We start from the raw sequence: 24617 nt of genomic DNA on the forward strand, positions 1-24617 counted from the left end.
AGACAGGGGTTCCAGTGGCTGTGCGTGAAGTCCTGGCCTGGAGGTGCTGTCTGTCAAGGAGCCAAAGTTGGAGGTTATGCAGTAGAACCAGCATTGATGACAATGGAGTCCGGGTTCTGAATCTGCTTGGGATCATTGAAACTGTTGAGATTGCCAGCAGAGCTCACTGTCTAGGGATTTCCGTGGCTGCTGGCATTGGAGATGGCAGATTCTATAGTCTGTAGAAGGGCAATCTCCTGATCCTTTCTGGAGGTGAGAAAGGCAAAGAACCAGTGATTGAAAGTGTGGATCTGGTGAAGGATAAGATATTGGACAGGTCTATTTCAGGCAGTGGAGAGAGAATCCTAGAGTTGTGGAAGCCACTGGGCTAGGAATACCAAGTACCTCCTCATGGGGGAAGGCGTGGCACATAGAATGCAGCGAGAGAAGCAGTGGGAGAAGGAGTCAATTAAATGGGGGTCTTTAGAGGGTCCGAATTGAGAAGTTTGAAGATGAATCTGGAAGCCATGCAGCACAAGATGGCAGCAAAAACATGTTCCCAGGAAGGCTGTGGTAGCAGGCTTAATAATGCATTGAGAGATCATTTAGCTTGTGGAATCTTACAAGAAAGCATTCAAAAATGTCTCCTAATTGAAACATAATTTACATTTAAAAGAGTAGTTGAAATTGCTGTATCAATGGAAACAGCAGATAGAAATGCAATTAAGCTGCAGTCAGGAATGAAAATGAGCGTGAACAAAATTGTAACATTTAAACAGAAAACTGCCTGGCCAAACAAATTGTGACAGGGGCTTACATGCACTAGACCAATGCAGATTTAAAGGTTAAACTTGCAAAAAATGCAACAAGGTAGGGTACATACAAAGGGTATGTCAGGCTGACAAAAGTAAATAACTGCACAGAGAAGACAAAAAGATAAAAAGTCAAATTGCACTTTCAAAAGAGTACTAATCTGCGTACTGTTGATGAAAAATCTGATAATGATGAGAGTGGGTAGCCTTGAGATTTACAATGAGAAAACTAATAGACAAGCCATAAGGCTTACACCAGAAGTGAATGCCAAATTAATTAAAATAGAATTGGACTCTGGCTTGACAGTTTCAGTCATTCCACAAAATGAGTTTGAATGATATTACAAAGACACTAAGCTGAAATCTGCAGGTATCCAATTAAGAACTTATACTGGAGAAAAGATAACTCTTGTGCGAATGACATCTGTAACAGTGGAATACAACAACCAACAAGCCACATTGAGCTTGTGTGTGGTAAAAATTAGAGGGTGAGCATTGTGGGAGTGTGATTAGCTGAGACAACTACAAATTGATTGGAGATCCATCCACCATCTGCATGCCACATCCCCTGCAATAGAGTTAACTGAAAACAAATTAAGAAAGGTACTGGATGATGCCACGGCAGTGTTCAAGGATAACACTGGAAAACTCAAACATATCAAGGGTCAAATACTGTTAAATGGAAATGCCATACTGAAGTTTTGCAAAGCCCTTCCTGTTCCTTACACCATCGGTGATGAAGTGGCCAGTGAGCTAAATGATGGAAGCTGAAGGAATTCTTTCCAAGCTTGAGTGGGACCCATGGAAAATTTGTGCACCAATTGACAGAGAGGCCTTGAACTTGGTTTGGGTTGTAACACGTTTCAACCAGTACTTGTATGGGAAAGAGTTTAGTCCCACATCAATCATTAATGCCCATTTTCAAACACAGAGGGTGTTGCACAAACAGCAGCAGCACAAATGTAGAGATGGGTCTGTTGGACCTCTTGGAGAACACAATTACAAGATCAAGTCCAAGAGGACAACTAATCATGGAAATGCTGATGGATTGTCCTGTTTACCCTTGGATAAGGTAATACCTGAAAAATTTACTGAAGAGGACACTCCTTATAGAGGTATTCTCCCTAATGCAAAATGAAAGTCTCCCTATTATGGCAGAGATTATCCAAAGGCAAATCAGAAAAGTCCATGTGGCAACTCAAAATGACTAGAATGTGCAGCAGAAACTCCATTTCCCCCGTTTTTACCAGTACCAGGAAGAATTTGCTCTTGATGGATGTTGCCTTATGTGGGGATTGAGTGTTGTTGTACAATCTAAGCTGAGAGCTATAATGCTGGAGGAGCTGCATGCTGGTCATCCAGGCATGGTCAAAATGAAAATGTTGGCTCAAAGTATTGTCTGGTGACCTGGGATAGATCAGCAGATTGAGCAGCTTGTTCAGGATGCCAACATGCCCAGAAGAAAAGTGTCCAGAACTGTCAGAACCATTTCCTGCAGTCCCAGAGTCAACTTGTACAACCACCATGGAGAGAGCCCCAGAAAGATGTTAGCCCACAAGAGTAAGAAATCTTCCACAGCGATTAAATCTTTAAGCCCAAATGGGGCAATTTAAAAATTACACTGCTGTGGACGTGTGTATAGTAGTTACATTGTCTCGTATACTCTGTAATCTATCTATATATATATATATATAGATGACTAGAGAGCAATATGTTATGTGTTTGAGTTGAGATGCATTCTATATTGAGTTGGAGTTTTTAGCTAAGCAGGGAGGAGTGTTGTGTAGTTAATATTTCAGTAATGTTTAGGTAATATTGTAAATATATCATTTGATTAAGCATTCTTTCTTGTTTACATTATTCCTTGTGTAAAAATATGTGAATGGCATACATCATCATGTCATGACATCATATGTGTACACCTCACTAAAGATGAAATTGAAATACACACATTATCCTAGGTTCTAGTCTTTTTCTTTCAATTAGTTTTGTTTTATGTTTTGAAGTTACAAAATTTAGTGTTTAAAATTCTGCAGCTTCAGTTGGCAAACTTCCTGTGGATGGTGTATTTTCAGAACTGCTTGAAACTGTAAATTAGCAAGTCAACATTACTCATCAATTTTCGCTCTGCCAACGGTCACAGCACAGTTGCTAATTCTGGTCACTGTGTAATGCTTTAGCATGAAATCATTCATGAGTGACTAGACATTGGTTTGTATGCCCTGGTTCCTCCACACAGTGGGATCCCAGGTCCATGTATTGTCCATGTAAAATGTATTGCTGATCATTTCCAGATGAAATTGTGCCAGTCCTCGAATTTCCTGATGTGCTGTCTGACATTTCCAGAGCATCAGGGGTGCACTTAATAAAGTCAATCATCCTGCATGTTTGAAAGCTTCCCTGCATAAATTGGAGTTGCAGGTTCAGAAAACAACTGTGGCAATTTTGCGGTTACACAGACAGAAGAATAGCCTGCCAATTTCTCTATTGAAATTTGTGTGGGCACGTGGCCAAGTGGTTAAGGCGTTTATCTAGTGATCTCAAGGTCGCTAGTTCGAGCCTTAGCTGTGGCAGCGTGTTTGTGTCCTTGAGCAAGGCACACATTGCTCTAGTGTCTGTGCGAGGAGTGGTGCCCCACACAGACTTCCAATCTGCGCCTTGTAAGGCATGAAAATGCCCGATGCAAGCCTCTCATGGTCTGAGTCGACGTTCCCCTCCCCCTCTCCTCTCCATTGAAGCTCCCAGTGGGATTCTTCACAAACAGCTTTAAAAGCCCACTGAAGGTTCTCACATGCCTGCTAATGTGCTGACACTGGGTCAAAATGATAACCAGGAATGGAGGGTTTACCAGCTAAAGAATATTTAGTGGGCGATGTGGAGGTGCAACTCTCCAGACTGGTGAGGCACTGCACCCAAGGGTGTTCCCACCCCGACCTTCCTCCCCCCCAACCCTGGCACCTTCTATTTCTTTGAGAATGTGAAACAATTGATGCTTTCCTTTAGGCATCTATGATTTTCTTCAATGTTGGTGGTTATGGGGATCTTGGGGGATGTCAAAGATGTTGTAGTGGATTGTGTGTGTGTGTGTGTGTCCATCTGTGTCTGGGTGTTTGTCTGCATGTCTGTGACAGTGCATTTCTGTGTGTGTAATAGGTTGTGTGTGTATATGTGAGGTGTATATGCACATGTTTGTCTATGAGTGTATGTGCTTGCACACATGTATCTGTACACATCTCTGAACAAATATCAGCACTAAAGAATGGTATTTATTGTTTGTCATAAATAGTTATATTGTGTGTTTTATAAATGTTGCATTCAATTCTCTTTCCTTTTCAGAACATTGTGTGTTTCTTTTTTGGGATTCTGTGTGTAGTTCTGAGCATGCTGAGTATATTGTTTGCAGATCTGTCCACACTGGTGCTCTTCCCCTGCCCTCTCCTCACTTGCTCTCTCCTCCATGAAAGCCACAGTGGACTGCCAGGGTACTTTAAGGATTGATGCTTTGCTCTGTTTGCTGTATAGCAGAGAGGTGCACCTGCAATATCCTGGGATTGCTGCTTTCAGGATCAATGTTTCTACACCTTTATTGTAGAAAGCAAATATCACCACTATACATTAGCTAATTTTGCAATTTCGCATGGACTTGATTTGGCCCAATATACAATGTTTTCCAGCAAAAAAGGTGAAATCAAAGTTCTAGGCAGGTCTTTCACTTTGAAGCCAATATGTTTCAAATAAAATAAACCCTGGGCAATACCACCAACAATTTAGTCTTTACAGTGAACAATCTTTCAAAGACTTTTGAAATTTATATTGAGAGTATGGCTTAATTTAAACATCTTCCTTAGTTATAACTTGGAGAATAACTTACTACTTAGAATGAATTCAAGGAATTCTACTTGTAATGAGATGGCTGATATGACTACAACCAAGCTGGAAGATACAATAGGGTTGGGAGGGTTGGAGCCCAAGTATCAGGAGTGTTGATTCTCCTCACCTCTCTCAGCAAGCGAGTGTACACTTCTTTTTCAATCCATAGAACTACTCTAATCCTGTCAGGTTTGGTGGTTCAAGTACTTCCTCAGGACTGGTGGTAGGTCCAGTTGATTGATGACATGCAGGCTACTTATTACTTTGAGGTATTTTCGAATAGTCAGTCTGGTAAATGACATCAAGGATCTTGGCTGAGCTGAAAACCAAGGACACAATGGTAAATTGGGTATGCATATAGTGATTACCCAGCCCTATGGGCATGGAAACCACACTAAAATGGTAAGTTGGTGAATCAGTTTATTATTGTCACATGTTCTGAGGTACAGTGAAAAACATGTCTTGCAAAATTCCTATGCAGATCAATTCATTACTACAATACATTGAGGTAGTACAAGGTAAAGCAAATGCAGATTATAGTGACATACATCAAAGTTGCTGGTGAACGCAGCAGGCCAGGCAGCATCTGTAGGAAGAGGTGCAGTCAACGTTTCAGGCTGAGACCCTTCGTCATATCCTGAAACGTCGACTGCACCTCTTCCTACAGATGCTGCCTGGCCTGCTGCGTTCACCAGCAATTTTGATGTATGTTGCTTGAGTTTCCAGCATCTGCAGAATTCCTGTTGTTTGCAGATTATAGTGTCATAGTTACAGAGAAAATGCAGTGCAGGTAAACAATGAGGTAGATTGTGAGATCAAGAGACTGCCTTGTATTAGAAGACAGTTCAATATTCTTAAAACATCAGGGTAGTTAATCCTGGTGGTTCATGGCTTCAGGATTTGTATCTTCTGCCCACAGGAAGACAGAGTGACCAGGGATAATGAGGTGTTTGATTATGTTGGCAGCTTTACCAAAGCAGCAAGAAGTGTAGTCAGCGTCTATGGAGGGGAGGCTGGTTTCCACAATATGCTGAGCTGAGTCCACAATTCTCCGCAGTTACTTGCAGTTATGGGCAGAGCAGCTGCTGCACCAAGCTATGATGCATCCAGATGGGATGCTTTCTGTGGTTCAACAATAAAAATTAGCAAGGGTCAAGGGGAACGTGCCAAATTTCTATAGCCTCCTGCGAAAGTAGAGGCACTGGTGAGCTTTCTTGGCTGTGGTGTTAATGTGGTTGTGGTAGAAATGGTTAAAACTAGTGTATGATGGGATATTTGACCACTCTGGAGCAGCTGGGCTTAAGACTGCTGCTGTGTATGGCGAATAACCTTGGATAATAAGTGCAGTACCAGGAACTCCAATTAATAGGCCCCTGGAGCCAAGAGGGAGATGCATCTGGGGGTAAGTTATGAGTCCTGATAACAGGAAGCAGGAAGAACTGTTAGACTCAAGCTGAGATTGATTATGTACTGATAGTGAGATGCCAAACAAAGTTATGTGAAGTTGTTTGTCTTGTTGTATAATATGAACTCTCTGTATAACCTAGAATTCAGAGTTCTGGTGGCAGTGGAGATTGCTGCAGACTCTCCATGATATCACGTTAATAAACTCCGAAAACGAAACTCAAAGTCACTCTGGTGTTCTTAGTTAGTGTTTCCACGACAGGATCTGGCGACAAGGATGGGCTCTCCATTAAGCGAGATCCGAAGAAAGGCTAACTAAGAGGGCCAAGTTAAATAGGGGACTGCCCTAGCTGAAATGGGGGTAGAGTCCGAATTAAATTAAGGGACTGCTCTAGAGAAAAGGTGGGTAGCGGCCTAATGGAACTGCTCTAGCTGAAAGGGTAGTTGCCAAAAACCTCCCTGGGAGAAGGGAAGGGAATTAGTGCCCAGCCGGTGACCAGGATGCCAGGATGCCTGCACGGCTGAGACTGGAAGAAGACTCGTGAAGAAAACAAGCTAGGGCTACGGAAAAAAGAGAAGGAAAAAAGAAAAGAAAAATGTAGCTACGGGGGAAAAAGTAAAAGGAGACTTCGAGGTTCGTAGATGGAGAATCAGTGATCATTGTGTACATAAAGAAACTTTGTGCTGTCTTAACTGAAATTAAAATCCTAAAGAGGAAAATTGGGAAGTCGATCAGCTGGCGCTGCTCCTGCCAATAAACCAAAGAGTTCCGGAGGTAAGACGAAGGTTTTGAACACTCAACCACAAGCAGGTAGGAAAAAAGACCGCCAAAAAGATTAAAAAAGATAAAATGGCACCGCCAGCAAATAGGAGACCCTTTAGTCCCGCCTGGATTGCCGGCAGATACGGTAATCAGAGAGACCGGAGAGGATCGTTCTGCGGTAACAGACAGCAGTGATTTGTATGAGTGGTCACATGGGGATTGGCCGTATGGGGAAGTTTTAATCTGAGACTAATACAAAACTGGGAGGACGCCACCGAAATGGGGACAGCGATCCAAATTGAGATGCTGATTACATGTTAAAATGTTTTAAACGATGGAAGGAGATGGCTAAAAGACACCAACCTCCAAAGAAAAGGGAGACTAAGCAGCCTGAAACAGAAAAGTCTGGGGCTGAAACGAAACCTGCCACGGGACTTTATCCCCGATTCCCCGTACCGGCCAGGAGGGGGAGGGGGAGGGGGAGGGGGAGATCACTTTTAAATCTCTCACTAACTCTTCCTTCAGTTAGTCCTTTCGAAGGGTCTCGGCCTGAAACGTCGACTGTACCTCTTCCTAGAGATGCTGCCTGGCCTGCTGCGTTCACCAGCAACTTTGATGTGTGCTGCTTGAATTTCCAGCATCTGCAGAATTCCTCCTGTTTGCCTCCTTAGTACTGAACCTTTTAAAAGCTATACAGTCGCCACAGGCCTTAGCAATAATTAAATGCGAGGCACGCACCTCAGGATGAGGTGAGGTCTCCAAGGGAAATCGGTTTGCAGACATGGTAGCTAATATAGGTGGCTCTTCAGCAACAACCTGTGCTTCAGACCCCTCAGGTTCAATCGGGAGGGAAGAAGCTCCCTGTGTATATTGATGTCCAGTGGTTGCAGGAAGCCCAAAATCTTGCCTCACAGCAAGAGAAAATCTGGATGCTACCAGGATACCGGGCTATGGCGTCACCCAGACGGCCGAGTAGTGTGCTCGCGTAGTTTATTTTTGCCCCTGGCTCGCCTGGCACATGGGCAAAGGAGGGATGCAGTATGCCGTCACTCGACAATGGTATGCCCCAGGGATAACAGTATCTATCGAGAAGGTAGCACGGACTTGTTTAGTTTGCCAGCAAAACAATAGAGGAAAGACGCCTGCCAGATTTGATCAGCTGCCCCAACCGGAAATGCCTTTCGAAAACTTGCAAATTGATTTTGTACATATGAAAGGGGGTTTAGGTATATATTGGTAATAGTAGACATGTTTTCCAGATGGGTGGAGGCCTATCCAAATAGGAGGGATGATGCAAGAACTGTGGTGAACATATTGATGAAAGAAATTATACCTAGGTTTGGAATTCCCCGAGAGATAAGTAGCGATAGGGGAACCCATTTTACAAATAAATTAGTGCAGGGACTGAAGGAAGCCTTGGGGTTCCAGTGGAAAGTGCATATCCCCTACCAGCCTCAGTCCTCAGGTATGGTGGAAAGAACAAATGGGAAGATAAAAGCGGCTTTGACAAAAGTTTGTCTGCAAAACTGTCTCGGATGGCCAGATGCACTGCCCTTAGTAATGTACACTCTGCGGAATCAGAAGAATAGAAATACAGGACTTACCCCTCATGAAATGTTGATGGGGTGGCTTATAACAACAGGAACTAAGCCTCCCATGACCCCAGAAAAGGTAGTGCTAATGTGGAATGATGAGAAGACACTGAAATACGCACAAGCGTTGTGTCAGGAGGCGGGAAAATTGTTGTGAGAGGGTCCGGAAAGCCCAGGTATCTTTAACTGAGGGTAATGTGCATCTGTTTAAGCCGGGAGATAGAACATATGTGAGATCAATGAATAAAGATTCTTTCTCTCCCAGGTGGAAAGGTCCCTATCTAGTGCTGCTGACGACCCGTACAGCCGCTAAGGTGAAGGAGAAACCTGATTGGATGCACACCAGCAGGTGCAAGTTGCACCACGACGAGGACGAAATAAACGCTGAACAATTAGCATCTTCCCCGAGAGAGAGGAACGGCGCTCAGAACTAAGAACCAAGTGTTATTGAGAGACTGGAAAAGGCCACAGGCCTGAGCAAGATTGTACGGAAGACCAGCAGATGCCTATGCTGCAAGTCTCCCCTCTCCACGCCACCGATATTGTCCAAGGGAAGGGCATTAGGACCCATACAGCTTGGCACCGGTGTCATCGCAGAGCAATGTGTGGTTAAGTGCCTTGCTCAAGGACACAGACACTGCCTCAGCCAAGGCTCGAACTAGTGACCTTCAAATCACTAGATGAATGCCTTAACCACTTGGCCACACACCAACACACACACACACACAGTGACTGATAGTGACTAACAAAATATATACTCGATAGAGGACTAATGTGAAGGAAGTAGTAGTAATGATCATAGTGGGGTAGGCCTAACAGCGCCGGAGGGCAAATACAAGGAAATACAGAAGTTTTGAGCATGTAAAGGAAGGACAATACATGGTGGCTGTTTGCTAATTATACGGCCTACTGTGCAAATTTAACAAACTGTTATGCTTGTATGGCAGTTCCCCATTCCGCACAGAGTCCTGTATATCTTAAGCCCCTGCCGGTTGGAAGAGAATCCTCACTGTGTATATTGATAGGATTACAGACCCATACTATTTCAGGCAGCGAGTCTAACGAAAACCAATTTCCCCCTGAGATGAATAAAGTAAAGTATGACTACTGTGACTGCTCGAAATTGTCTTGACTCCGTAAAGTATCAGGTCTTGAATAGCCTTGAAGTTATAGGGCAGTACCACCACTAACTTTACAACACTGTGCTGTATTGTCTCCAAGCTCGGGCCTTAGATAATAGCTCCAACACTACCACTGTGCCAAGAGGGGTGTATGTAAAAACACGCGTACCCCGGCTCCGGTCTGTGTTCAGGACCAGGGTCTAAAAACAACTGGTTAGGATTTTCATTTATACTTCCTTCACACCCCTAATGCAGTGGCCTAATCAACCCGATAATGTGACCAGTAGAGAGTATTGGACAGGTAAAAATTGGACCTACGTTACTGTTCCATGAATGGCAATGGGAGTATATGGGGTGTCCGGGGTAAGCTGGATTTGTGGGTCTAGGACATATCCGTGGCTCCCTAGGCAATCGGCTGGCTGCTGCTAATTGGGAAAATTGTCTACTTCTGTTACAAATAGAGTCCCGCCACCCAATGTTTCTCATGCAGACCACCTACACTCATGAACCAGACGTGGCCTTTGGATTTCTGTGGGGAATAAGATTTTAGCAGGATTACTCCCCTGGTAGGGTACAGTAGATAATGCCAATATAATGGACATTATGTTTAGAACGAGAACAGTTGGCCAGTAAGACTATAGAGGGATTCACCATTCTGAACCAAGTTCTTTGACTGGTTACCTTACAGAACAGAATGGCCCTAGTCTATGTATCAGACAGGGAAGGAAGGGTCTGTGCATTAGCAGGGAAAGAATGTTGCACCTACATACCCGAAGATTCAGAAGATATGATGCATGTGTCAGAACATATGACCCAGCTATGAGATGAAATACGTAGACTGAACTTTCAACCCCCTCCAGAAGACTGGGATTTCTTTAGGTGGGTTAAATCAGTGCTAGGAGAAGGAGTATTTTCCTGGTCTCAGCCCCTCTTTTATGGTTTCATTACCCTGATCTGCTTAGTGGTGGTAGTTCATTGTGTCATACAACTATGCATTCGCTGGGTCTGCACCCCTCCAAAGTCAAAGCCAGGGCAGACGGTAGCATTACTCTATGCGCAATCTCACATCATGGGAGAGGGGAAAGAAGAAGAGAGTTACGATGAGAGATGCTCCCTTATCCAGTGGGTTATGGGCCCCTTTTATACAAATTAGAAAGAAGGGAATACGAATCTTTAAGTGTTGATCAGAAAGATCAACAAGAAGGGATTTGTGGTAGAAATGGTTAAAACTAGTGTATGAAGGGGTACCTGACCATTCTGGAGCAGCTGAGCTTAAGACTGCTGACGTGAGTCGAGAATAACCTTGGTTGATAAGCGCAGTACCAGGAACTCCAATTAATAAGATACTAGGCCTCTGGCATCAGGAGGGAGGATGCATCTGGGGGTAAATTATGAGTCCTGATAACAGGAAGCAGGGAGAACTGTTAGACTCACACTGAGGGATAATTGACATATCTTTTAAACAATTGATCATGTAGTGACCGTGGGATGCCAAACAAAGTTATATGATGTTGTTTACCTTGCTGTATAAATATGAGCTCCGTATAACCTAAAAATCGGAGTTCTGGTGGAAACGGAGACTGCTGCAGACTCTCCATGATATCATTTTCTAAACTCTCAAAATGAAACTCAAAATCTCTCTGTGTGTTCTTAGCTAGTGTTTCCACGACAGTGGTTACAAAAGGAAAGGCTGTAAGTGATGTTCACTTCTAGGGAAATTGAAACTCCTTGACTTCAGCACTGTAACTGTAAACAATGTGCAGCACCTCACTTCCTGATAACAATAACCAACTCTTTTACTTTGCTGACATTGAGGGGAAGGTTTAGAAACATAGACAACCTACAGCACAATATAGGCCCTTCGACCCACAATTCTGTGCTGAATACGTACTTACTTTAGAAATGACCTAGGGTTACCCATTGCCCTCCGTTTTTCTAAGCTCCATATACCTATCCGGGGTCTTTTAAAGGGCCCTATTGTATCCGCCTCCACCATTGTTGCCAGCAGCCCATTCCACCACTCTTTGCGTAAAAAACTTATCCCTGACATCTCCTCTGTACCTTCTTCCAAGCACCTTAAAACTGTGCCCTCTCATGCTAGCCATTTCACTTTTGAGAAAAAGCCACTGGCTGTCCACACGTTCAATGCCTCTCATCATCTTATACACCTCTATCAGGTCACCTCTCATCCTCTGCTGCTCCAGGTGAAAAGGCCAAGTTCACTCAATTTATTCTCATAAGGCATGCTCCCCAAACCAGACAACATCCTTGTAAATCTCCTCTGCACCCTTTCTATGGTTTCCACATCCTTCCTGTAGTGAGGTGACCAGAACTGGGCACAGAACTCCAAATGGGATCTGACCAGGGCCCTATATAACTGTAACATTACCTCTCTGCTCTTAAACTCAATCCCACGATTGACGAAGGCCAATGTACTGCATGCCTTCCTAACCAGACAGTCAACCTGCACAGCAGCTTTGAGTGTTCTATGGACTCGGACCCCAAGATCACTCTGATCCTCCACACTGCCAAGAGTCTTATCATTAATACTATATTCTACCATCATATTTGACCTACCAAAATGAACCACCTCACACTTATCCAGGTTGAACTCCATCTGCCACTTCTCAGCCCAGTTTTGCTTCCTACCAATGTCTCGCTGTAACCTCTGAAAGCCCTCCACACTATCCACAACACCCCCAACCATTGTGTCATCAGAAAATTTACTAACCCATCCCTCCAATTCCTCATCCAGGTCATTTATAAAAATCATGAAGAACAGGTGTCCCAGAAGAGATCCCTGAGGCACACCACTGGTCACTGACCTCCATGCAGAATATGATCCATCTACAACTACTCTTTGCCTTCTGTGAACAGGCCAGTTCTGGATCCACAAAGCGAGGTCCCCTTGGATCCCATGCCTCCTTATTTTCTCAATAAGCCTGGCATGGGGTACCTTATCAAATGCCTTGCTGAAATCCATATAAACTACATTTACTGCTCGACCTTCATCAATGTGTTTTGTCACATCCTCAAAAAATTCAATCAGACTCGTAAGGCACAATCTGCCTTTGACAAAGCCATGCTGACTGTTCTTAATCATATTATGGCTCTCAAAATGTTCGTTAAGTCCTAGCTCTCAGGATCTTTCCATCAACTTACCAACCACTGAAGTAAGGCTCACTGGTCTATAATTTCTTGGGCTATCTCTACTCCCTTTCTTGAATAAGGGAACAACATCGGCAACCCTCCAATCTTCTGGAACTTCTCTCATCCCCATTGATGATGCAAAGATCATTGCCAGAGGTTCAGCAATCTTCTCCCTCACCTCCCACATTAGCCTGTGGTACATCTCGTCCAGTCCCGGAGACTTATCCAACTTGATGCTTTCCAAAAGCTCTAGCACATCTTTCTTAATGTCAAAATGCTCAAGCTTTTCAATCCATTGGAAGTCATCCCTACAATTTCCAAGATCCTTTTCCACAGTGAATACTGAAGCAAAGTATTCATTATGTACCTCTGCTATCTCCTCCAGTTCCATACACACTTTTCCACTGTCACACTTGTTTGGTCCTATTCTCTCACATGTTATCCTCTTGCTTTTCACATGCTTGTAGAATGCTTTGGGGTTTTCTTTAATTCTGCTCGCCAAGGCCTTCTCATGGCTCCTAATTTCATTCTTAATCTCCTTCCTGCTAGCCATATAATCTTCTATATCTCTATCACTACTTTGTTTTTGAACTTTTTGTAGCTTTTCTTTTCTTCTTGACTATATTTTCAACAGCCTTTGTACACCACGGTTCCTGTATCCTACCATCCTTTCTTTGTCTCATTGGAACGTACCTATGCAGAACACCACGCAAATATCCCATGAACATTTGCCACATTTCTGCCGTACATTTCCCCTGAGAACATCCATTCCCAATTTATGCTTCCAAGTTCCTGCCTGGTAGCTTCTTATTTCCCCCTACTCCAATTAAACACTTTCCTAACTTGTCTGTTCCTATCTCTCTCCAATGCTATTGTAAAGGAGATAGAATTGTGATCACTATCTCCAAAAGGCTTTCCCACTGAGAGACCTGACACCTGACAAGATTCATTTCCCAATACCAGATCAAGTGCAGCCTCTCCTCTTGTAGGCTTTACTACATATTGTGTCAGGAAACCTTCCTGAACACACCTAACAAACTCCACCCCATCTAAACCCCTTGCTCTCGGGAAATGCCAATGAATATTTGGGAAATTAAAATCTCCCACCACGACAACCCTGTTGTTATTACACCTTTCCAGAATCTGTCTCCCTATCTGCTCCTCGATGTCCCTGTTACTATTTGATAGTCTATATAAGTACCCAGTAGAGTTATTGACCCCTTCCTGTTTTTAACTTCCACCCACAGAGACTCAGTAGACAATCCCTCCATGAATTCCTCCTTTTCTGCAGCCTTAACACTATCTCTGATCAATGGTGCCATGCCCCCACCTCTTTTGCATCCCTCCCTGTCCTTTCTGAAACATCTAAAGCCTGGCACTCAAAGTAACCATTCCTGCCCCTGAGCCACCCAAGTGTGTAGAGTAGGGTTGTCAGGAACAGAGCTTTGAGTAGGTGATTGAGGAACATAGTGTAGAGTAGGGGGGTGAGGAACAGAGTGTAGAGAAGGGGGAGTGAAGAACAGAGCGTAGAGTAGAGGGAGGGATGATGAACAGGGCGTATTGGAGGGGGGGGTGAAGAACACTGTGTAGATTACGGGGCTGAGGAACAGGGCATAGTGGAAGGTGTTTTGGAACAGGGCCTTCAGTAGGGGGTTCAGGCACAGGGTGCAGAGCAGGGGGATAAGGAACAGGGAGCAGAGTAGGGGTGTAAGGAACAGGGCGTAGAGTTGGGGATTGAGGGAAAGGGCATAGAGTTGGTGATGAGGAACTAGGTATAAAGTAGGGGATGAGGAACAGGACATAGATTAGTGGAGTGAGGAACATGGTGTAGCGTAGGGGGGTGAGGATCAGAGCATAGAGTAGGGGGAGGGATGAGGAACAGGACGTAGGGTAGGGGGTGATGAACAGGGTGTAGTGGAGGGTGTTTTGGAACAGAGCCTTCAGTAGGGGGTTGAGGCATAGGGTATAGAGTAGGGGGTTGAGGAACAGGACGTGGAGTAGAGGGGATGATGAACAGGGCGTACAGGAGAGGGGTGAGGAACACTGTATAGAGTACGGGGCTGAGGAACAAGATGTAGAGTAGTGGTGTGAGAAACAGGGTGCAGCGATGAACAGGGTGTAAAGTAGGGGGTGAGGAACAGGCAGCAGAGTGAGAAACAGGGTGTAGAGTAGGGGAGTGAGTAACAAGACATAGTGTAGAAGGGTGAGGAACATGGTGTAGAGTAGGGGCATGAGGAACAGGGCGCATAGTAGTGGGGTGAGAAACAGGGTGTAGAGTAAGGTGTGAGAAACAGGCTGTAGAGAAAGGAGATGAGGAAGAGGTAGGAGTTGAGGAACAAGGCCCAGAGTAGGGAGGTGAGGAAAAGTGAAGATTAGGGGATTGAAGAACAGGGATACAGTAGGGGGGTGAGGAACAGTGCGAAGAGTAGAGGGGTGAGGAACATGGTGAAGAGTATGGGTGTGAAGAACAGTGGGTAGAGTAGGGAGGTGAGGAGTATGGTGTAGAGTGGGGGGGTGAGGAACATGGTCTAGAGTAGGGGTGTGAGGAAGGACATAGAATGGGGGGTGAGCAACAGGGTGTAGAGTAGAGGGGTGAGGAACAGGGTTAGAGTAAGGGTGTGAAGAACACAGAATAACGGGGTGAGGAGCAGGTTGTAGAATAGCAGGGTGAGGAACGGGGTGTAGAGTAGGAGGTGAGGATCAGGGTGTAGAGTACGGGGTGAAGAAGAGGGTGTAGAGTAGAGGGGTGAGGACAAGGTGTAGAGTAGAGGGGTGAGGAACATAGTGTGGAGTAGGGGCACAAAGAACAGAGCGTAGAGTGGGGGTGAGGAACATAGTGTAGAGTAGAGGGATAAGGAACAGGGTGCAGAAGAAGGGGGTAAGCAACAGGGTGTAGATTGGAGGGGAGGGCTGAGGATCAGGGTGTAGAGTAGGGGCATGAGGAACAGGGTGTACAGTAGGAGTTGAGGAACAGAGCCTAGAGTAGGGGAGCTGATGAACAGGGTTAGAGTAGTGGGTTGAGGAACAGGGTTAGAGTAGGTGAGTGAGGAACAGAATGTAGAGAAGGCTGTGAGGAACAGGGTTTAGAATAGGGGGTGAGGAACAGCGTGTAGAGTAGAGGGGTGAGGAACATGGTGTAGAGTTGGGGTGTGAAGAACAGAATGCAGAGTAGGGCGGTGAGGAACAGTGTGTAGAGTAGGAAGGTGAGGAACAGGTAACAGAGTGGTGCAGTGATAAAGAAGGCGTAGTGTTGCATGTGAGGAACTAGGTGTAGAGTAGAGGGGTGAGAAACAGGGTGTACAGTAGGGCGGTGAGGAACATAGAGCAGGGGGTGAGGAACATGCAGAGAGTGAGGAACAGGGTGTAGAATAGGGGATGTGGAACAGGCATAAAATTGAGCGGTGAGGATCATGGTGTAGTGTAGGGGGGTGAGGAACAGAGTGTAGATTAGGGGGTTGAGGAACAGGGTGTAGAGTAAGGGAGGAACAGGGTGTAGCGATGGCAGTTGAGGAACACAGAGTGGAGTAGTGCGGTGAGGAACGGTGTAGAGTGGGAGAGCGAGGAAGGGGATGTAGAGTAAGGCATAAGGAACAGGGTCTAGTGTAGTGCTGTGAGAAACAGGCAGCAGAGTAGGAGATGAGGAACTGTTGTCAGAGTAGGGGTGTGAGGAACAGGGTTAGAGTAGGGGTTGAGAAACATGGCGTACAGTAGAGGGGTAAGGAACAGGGTGTAGCGTAAGGTTGTGAAGAACGGTGTTGGGTACGGGAGTGAGGAACAGGCAGTAGTGTAAAGAACAGTTTGAAGATTGTAGAGTAGAGGGTGAGGAACAGGCGGTATAGTAGAGGGATGAGAAACAATGCGTAGAGTAGAGGGGTGAGGAACATGGTGTCGAGTAGTGGGGTGAGGAACAGGTTGTAGAGTAAGGGGGTGAGGAACAGATTGTAGAGTAGGGGAGTGAGAAACGGTGTAGAGTAGAGGGGTGAGGAACAGGTTGTAGAGTAGGGGAGTGAGGAACAGGGTGTAGAGTAAGGGAGTGAGGAACAGGTTGTAGAGTAAGGGGGTGAGGAACAGGGCCTAGAGTAGGGTGTGAGGAACAGGATTAGAGTAGGGGGTTGAGGAACAGGGTTAGGGTAGGGGTGTGAAGAACAAAGAGTTGGGAGTGAGGAGTAGGGTGTAGAGTAGGGTGTGATGAACAGGGGTAGAATAGGGCGTGAAGAACAGGGTGTAGATTAGGGGATGAGGATCAGCCAATGGAGTAGAGCGGTGAGGAATAGGGTGTAGAGTAGGGAGTGAGAAACAGGTTGTGGAGTAAGGGGGTGAGGAACAGGGTGCAGATTGGGGGGGTAAGGAACAGGGTTAGAGTAGGGGGTGAGTGTAGAGTAGAGGGGTGACGAACAGGGTGTTGAGTAGAAGGGAACAGGATGTAGAGTAAGGGGGCAAAGAACAGGGTGTAGAGTAGTGGGTGAGGAATGGGGTGTAGAGTTGGGGGGTGAAGACCAGGCAGTAGAGTGAAGAACAAGTTGTAGGGTAGGGGTGTGAGGAACAGAATGTAGAGTAGGAGGTGAGGAACAGGCAGTAGAGTAGAAGGGTGAGAAACAAGGAGTCGAGTAGAGGGGCGTGGAACAGGGTTTTGGAGTAGGGAGGTGAGGAACGCAATAGAGTAGCAGGGTGAGGAACTGTGTAGAGCAGGTGGTGAGGGCAGGGTGTGGAGTAGAGGGGTAAGAAACAGTGAGGAGAGTAGGGGGTGAGGAACAGGGCGCAGAGTTGGATTGTGAGGAGCAGGGCATAGAGTTGAATTGTGAGGAAAGGGTGTAGAGTAGGGGTGTGAGGAATAGGGTGTAGAGTAGTGGGGTGAGGAACAGGGTGTAGAGTAAAGGGTGAGGAACAGGTTCTAGAGTAATGGATTAAGGAGCAGGGTGTTGAGTAGGGAGGTGAGGAACAGAGTGCAGAGCAAAGGGGTGAGCAACAGGGTGTAGAGTAGAGGTAAGGGCTGAGGAACAGGGTGCAGAGAAGGGGCGTGAGGAACAGAGTGTAGAGTATAGGGGTGAGGAACAGAGTGTAGGGTAGGGGGTAAAGGAACAGAGCCTAGAGTTGGGGGGGGTGAGCAACAGGGTTAGAGTAGGGGGTTGAGGAACAGGGTTAGGGTAGGGGGTTGAGGAACACGATTAGAGTAGGGGCAGTGAGGAACAGAGTAGGTGATGAGGAACAGGGCGTGGAATAGAAGGGTGAGAAGCAAAGAGTAGAGTAGGGGTGTGAGGAACAGGGCGTAGCGAAGGAGGCTGAGGAACAGGGCGTAGCGAAGGAGGCTGAGGAACATGGTGTAGAGTAGGGGATGAGAAACAGGCATAAGAGTAGGGTGTGAGGATCAGGGTGTAGAGTAAAGGGTGAGGAACAGCACGTAGACTAGGGGGGTGAGAAACAGGGTGTAGAGTATGGGGTGAGGAACAGGGTTAGAGTAGGGGTGTGAAGAACAGAGAGTGGGGGGTGAGGAGCAGGGTGTAGAGTAAAGGGTGAGGAACAGCACGTAGACTAGGGGGGTGAGAAACAGGGTGTAGAGTATGGGGTGAGGAACAGGGTTAGAGTAGGGGTGTGAAGAACAGAGAGTAGGGGGGTGAGGAGCAGGGTATAGAGTAAAGGGTGAGGAACAGCACGTAGACTAGGGGGGTGAGAAACAGGGTGTAGAGTATGGGGTGAGGAACAGGGTTAGAGTAGGGGTGTGAAGAACAGAGAGTAGGCGGGTGAGGAGCAGAGTGTAGAGAAGGGGGGTGAGGAACAGGCAGTGGAATAGAGCACTGAGGAACAGGGTGTAGATTAGGGAGTGAGAAACAGGTGGTAGAGTAAGAGGATGAAGAACAGGTTGTAGAGTAGGGGTGTGAGGAACAGAGCGTAGTGTAGAGGGGTGAGGAACAGGGTGTAGAGATAGGGGGTGATGAACTGGGGATAGAGTAGAGGGTGAGGAACAAGCAATCGAGTGAGGAATGGCTGTAGAGTGGGAGGGCGAGGAACAGGAGATAGAGTAATGGGGTGAGGAACAGGGTGTAGAGTAGGGTTTGAGGAACAGGGCCTAAAGTGGGGGGGTGGTGGTGAGGAACAGAGCGCAGAGTTGGTTTGTGAGGAACAGGGCATAGAGTAGAGGTGTGAGAAATGTTTGTAGAGTAGAAGGGTGAGGAACGGGATGTAGAATAGGGGATGAGGAACAGGGCGTAGAGTTGGAGGTGAGGAACAGTGTGTAGAGTAAGGGTGTGAGAAACTGGGTGTAGAGTAGTGGGGTGAGGAGCAGGCTTCATAGTAAGGGGTGAGGGACAGGCAGTTGAGTGAAATACAGGGTGTAGAGAAGGGGTGAGGAACATGGTGTAGAGTAGGGGGATGGGGAATAGAGTGTAGAGTAGTAGGGTGTGGACCAGGGTATAGGGTAGGGGAGTAAGGAATAGAGCCTAGAGTCGGTGGGTGAATAACAGGGTTAGAGTAGGGTTGAGGAACAGGGTTAGAGTAGGTGGGTGAGGAATGATGTGTAGAGTAAGTGGTTGAGGAACAGGATGTAGAGTAGGGGGCTGAGGAATGGTATAGTGCAGGGGGAGAGGAACTTTGTGTAGCATGTGTATGGTGGCAAGTGGGCAAGTGGTTAGGGCATTGAACTAGCGATCCAAAGGTTGTGGGTTCGAGCCTTGGTCGAGGTAGCGTGTGTGTCCTTGAGCAAGTCACTTAACCACACAATGCTCCAGTCTACTAAGCTGAGAATGGGTACCGCCAAAAAATGCTGGGGGCTAACCTGGCGATAGACTGGTGTCCTATCTGGTGGGGGGGGGGGCGTGGTGGAGTCTTGTACTCTCAGTTGCTTCACGCCACGGAAACAGGCATAACCTGATGGGCCACAAGGCTCGTGACTTTAATCTTTAATCTAAAATACGGTAGAGTAGGGGCGTGATAAACAAGACGTAGATAAGTGGGGTGAGGAACAGGGTGTAGAATGGGGGAAGGAACAGGGCATAGAGTAGAGGGGTAACAGGGTGTCAGGAATAGGGCATCGAGTAGAGTTTGAGAAACAGGTTGTAGAGCAGGGGGTTGAGAAACAGGATGTAGAGTATGGTGTTAAGGACAACCAGGCAGAGGTGCTGATGCCTATTTTTGCTGATTGCCATCTGGTGATCATAAATTCAAGGGTCCAGTTGCAAATTAAGGCATGGAGTTTCAGGTCTAGATGTTTGCAGATGAGTTATCTTGAAATTATATTATTGAAGGCAGAGCTGTACTCAAGAAATAGCCGAATGTAGGTGTTTTTACTGTTCAGATGCTCTTGAGATGATTGTAGGGCCAGGGAGATGGTGTCTGCTGTAGATTAGTTTCAGCAGTAGGCAAATTACAGTGGGTTGAGATGAACTAGAAAACTGGAAGTGATGCGTGCTGTGACCACTCTCCTGAAGCATTTCATGATGGTGGATGTCAGAGTCACTGTTCAATTGTTATTAAGCCACATTACCTTGTTTTCCTTTGGCACTGGGCTTTTAGTGGTTTTCCTAAAGTGGTTGGGAACCTCAGATTGAAGCAGTGAGAGCAAGCGTACATTTCCATATGGAGTCACTACCTGTCAGTCTAAAAATAAGTGATTGAAGTTAACTGTAACATCCTCGAGAATGGTTCAGTGCACACTTTGCATGAATAGATTATTGATGAATCTTCCTCACACGGTTGGAACGTGTGCAATTAGCTGACATACAGATTGAAGTGGACATTGAGTCATGGAAACAGGCCCTTCAGTCCAACTGGTCTATGCTGATGAAGATTCCCAGCTAAGGCATATTCCATTTGCCTGCTTTTGACCTATATATCTCTAAACATTTTCTTTTCATATACTTGGCTCAGTGCCTTTTAAATGCTGTTTATGTACCTACCACAACCACTTCCTCAGGCAGCACCTCTGGGTGAAAAGATTTCTCCTTGGGTTCCTATTAAATCTTTCTCCTCACACCTTACATCTAAGCCCTCAAGTTCTTGATTCTCTGACCCAAAATGCCTACTTGCATTGACCCACATTGAGTTTATACACTGTTTATATGCGCTGTTTCAGTGTGTTGGGTGCAGATTTGCATCCAGGAGCACAGTCTCCCAAAGTGAATATTTTTCCCTTCCTTAATCTAGGAAGGCAGTCAATTGTTTCAACCTTTTTTTGCTGGACAGTTCGAGACCATTACCTCCCTCAAACCTCTTCCACTATTTAATTGGCTCATGGCTGATTTAAACTTCTCCTATTGTTCCATAACCTCTAATGAACTCATCAACCTGAAGTGCCAGTTTTAAGATTTTAACTACACATCTATTTGCTGTAACCATAGATGTTTTATTTTCAGGAACAGGGCGTAGAATAGGGGGTGAGGAACAAGGTGTAACAGATTCTGTCTCAGAATCTCATTAACCCCATCCTACACCAGACCCTTCTCTCTGACTGATCCCCACCTTTTCCTTTCTGTGACTGACTTTCACCCAAGCCACTGTCTGCTCTCCCTGAGATCAGACCCTCACAGGTAATAAGCTCAGTTCTCCCCTGGCCCTGTGATTGGGCCCATGATCTCTCCCAATGAACTGTCTGTTCTCTGCAGCCCAGGGTAGTCAGCCTTTTTGACCTGGTGGGAAATCAACAGAAAATAATTAATTCAGTCTGGGAAATCTGTACTTCTGGATTCCATAGGCTTTAAACAGCTCCTTCCTTGAACTTCTTATCAAATTAATATCAAACTCCATGGCCTGTAAATTCCTCCAATTTTGATAGAACAGTGCTGTACAATTGGAAGTAGAGTTAGCCCGAAGGCAAGCTATACTGCATCTGTAATATATCTGTGACCACTCACATAAGAAACATGCTCTCTGCATAATCTTACTAATCCCTGAGCACTCACCCACTTCCTTCTCTTCATTGCAGCATCTATTTCTTTTAAAGCATCAACACTCTCCAGCAGCTACACAAGTGCTGCTGACGTTCTGGAATACTCTTTTTAGGTTGAGGTTGGAGCCACAAGGTGAAGTGCCAGCAGTGATAAAAAGTTGCAATAAATAACTTGTGCTGAAACTGATGAGGCACAGTGTTATACAGAGATATATTACCTTACAATTGAAGAATACAATCTTTATGAGACTTCTAAAAGCAGTGTTAGTGTGACACATAGCACTGTTTAAGCGGTGCTTAAATGCTCTGAAGCAGTCTCGAGGTAAGTGGCTCTTACCTGTGGCTTGGACGAGGAGTTCTGCTGCTTTATTTTGCTGTGTGTTTTTGACTGGGATGTGGCCAGGTAGGTAAAGGTTTGCCCCAAAGTCTATGAGTAGCTGAATATACTGAGGTCCACAGCCATATCTGAGACACATCTCCAGGACTGTCTTTGGCTGCTTGATCCTTGCCAAAACTCTCTGCTCTGTACAATTGTAGTTGGGATCTGCACCATAGAGAAGAAGCAGCCTAAAACAGTCAAAGTGCCTGTACACTGATGCAAGGTAGAGAGGGCCACTACAGGCACAAGCATTGGAAGCCCATTTGGGCACCTTGGAACGAACGTTGACTTCAGCTCCATGCTCCAGCAGGGCCCGCAAGATCTCTGCATCCCCTTCCCTGGCTGCAGTGAGTACAGGTGAGCAGTTGTTGTAGATGCTTCCATTAGGATTGGCCCCAGCCCTGAGTAGAGCATGAACACAATACAAGTGCCTGCCGCTGACAGCGGTGAAAAGAGGGGTCTGGGCCTTAACATCTAAACTGTCCACCTCTGCGCCATGCCTCAGGAGCACTTCCAGGCAACTTAGGTGGCCCTTCGAGGCTGCCAGACGGAGAGGAGTCCCCGGTACACCCCAGCCACTCCGATTATTGATAAACCGTCTGTAATGCTCCTGGGACAAAAGCTCATCCAAAAGGGCTACATCATTTCTTAAGACAGCTTGGTTGATTTGATTGATTTCAGTGTTGTCATCCTGGTTTCTGGGTTGCAGCATGGAGAAGATCTTGCTGATGTCCACCAGACTCATCCTCACTGGGGGCATGATCTCCACTTTCAGCATGGTGCTGGCTTCCATATCAGGCTTCTGGGATCACACAGAGGCATTACTGGTTGCCTGTTTTCCTTGCAGGCTTGGTTGACACTGATGGTGATGCAACACAGTGCTGATTGTGATGTCAGGCAGGCAGAGTGCTGCATTGTCCCTCCTTATCTGTCAGCTAATACACTATGGGGAAAATTGTTTCATCCATGTGGATGCTCCGGGCAAAACAGCACACCAATGTCTCTACTTCATCAGAAGGCTAAGGAAATTTGGCGTGCTCCCAATGATGGGTAAGACAAGGGAACACACACCAGTCCTCACCGAAAGATCAGAAGTGGAATGGGTGAGCAGTTTCAAGTTCCTGGATGTCAACATCTCTGAGGATCTGTCCTGGGCCCAACATATCGATGAAGCTACAAAGAAAGCATGACAGTGGCTATATTTCATTCGAAGTTTGAGTAGATTTGGTATGTCACCACAGACACTTGCAAATTACTTTCACATATGGCCATGGAGGCCACTGGTTGCATCACTGGCTGGTATGAGGGGGATGAGGAAGAGTGTTGCTCAGGATCTAAATAAGCTGCAGAAAGTTGTAAACTCTCAGCTCGATCATGGACACTCGCCTCTTTGACATCCAGGACATAATCAAGGAATGAATGCCTCATAAAGGAGGCCTCCATCATTAAGGACCCCCATGATCCAGGACATGCCCTCTTCTCATTGCTACCATCAGGAAGGAGATACAGGAGCTTCTTCCTCTCTGCAATCAGATTTCTGAATGCACATTGAACACTCTCACAACTTTTTTGGCACTATTTAATTAAATATATACATACTTACTGCAATTTACAGTTTTTATTATTATGTATTGCAATGTACTGCTGCCACATAACAAATTTCACAACATGTGCTGGTGATATTAAACCTAATTCTGATTCTGATGACTGTACAATTTGTACAGATGCACCCTATCCAGATGTATTACAACTTGGTGTTGTAGCTGCTCTTCCCAAGACCGCAAGAACTTGTAGAGAGTTGTGAACACAGCCCAGTCCATCACACTCCTCTCCATTGACTCCATCTACACATATGGGAAAGCAGCAAGGACCTTTCCTGTCCTGGTAATTCTCTCTTCTCTCCTCTTTCATCAGGTAGAAGCTTGAAAGCACAAACCCGAGTGGACCTCTCATTTGATCTCCCAGTCTACCTTATTGTGGTCCTTACACTTTATTTGTCTACCTGCACCGCTCTTCCTTTGTAACTGAAAGACTGTATTCTGCATTCTGTATTGATTTTTATTAATTGATGTACCTGTGTATGGAATGATCTACCTGAATAGCATGCAAACAAAAGCTTTTCATTGTTATCTTGATACATGTGACAATTTTAACCAAATGAATTGCTGCTGCAAAATTGGATGCATGGATCTCGCACAGCTGCTCGTCAAAAGTTAACTCTCATGCTTACCTCTCCTCAAACATCTTTAGTCAGCTTTCCACTGAGAGTAAATGTGGGTGGACAACATTTGCTTTAGATTGCAATGTGCAAGTGCAAATTGCAAAACAATTGTGGTATAGCTTGAAACTATGGAACCTGGCTGACTATATAATCGAGATGTTGCAGAATTAGAAACAAACAGGAAAAACTTCTTGTCTGATCTACTGGTAGGTAGTAGTAGTTACTGAGCATGTCAAATATCAGGTTGGGAGGCTGTTCAGCTCTTGGACAGCATTGTCATGAAGATATTGCATTATCAACAGCATTCCGACATGGGATCTCATGATAGTGTAGTGACCAGCGTGACACTATTGCAGCTCGGGGTGCAAGAGTTTGGACTTTACTTCCGGCATCGTCTGTAAGGAGATTGTATGTTCTCCCCATGACCATATGGGTTTCCTATGAGTGT

The 24617-nt window shown here is 45.7% G+C and overlaps 1 protein-coding gene across 1 annotated transcript; it reads right to left on the minus strand.

Moving 5' to 3' along the window:
* Nucleotides 1–4846: 4846 nt before the first annotated feature.
* Nucleotides 4847–22717, minus strand: LOC134354640 (ankyrin repeat and SOCS box protein 12-like). Its single transcript, XM_063063687.1, has 2 exons — nucleotides 21907–22717; nucleotides 4847–4980 (listed from the first exon to the last, which is right to left on the minus strand). Exons 1-2 carry the CDS (start codon nucleotides 22706–22708, stop codon nucleotides 4847–4849), a joined length of 936 nt encoding a protein of 311 aa, XP_062919757.1. The 5' UTR covers nucleotides 22709–22717.
* Nucleotides 22718–24617: the final 1900 nt, after the last annotated feature.

This window comes from Mobula hypostoma, chromosome 12 (genome assembly GCF_963921235.1).
Source record: "Mobula hypostoma chromosome 12, sMobHyp1.1, whole genome shotgun sequence".
Lineage (NCBI taxonomy): Eukaryota > Metazoa > Chordata > Chondrichthyes > Myliobatiformes > Myliobatidae > Mobula > Mobula hypostoma.

Bases quoted from the DNA above. Each gene is read 5' to 3' on its own strand.
- LOC134354640 (XM_063063687.1), bottom strand. From the start codon at position 22,708: ATGCCCCCAGTGAGGATGAGTCTGGTGGACATCAGCAAGATCTTCTCC. The intron at 4,981-21,906 runs GTAAGAGCCACT...CTTGGTTTTCAG, and splicing joins ACTCCTCGTCCAAGCCACAG to CTCAGCCAAGATCCTTGATG.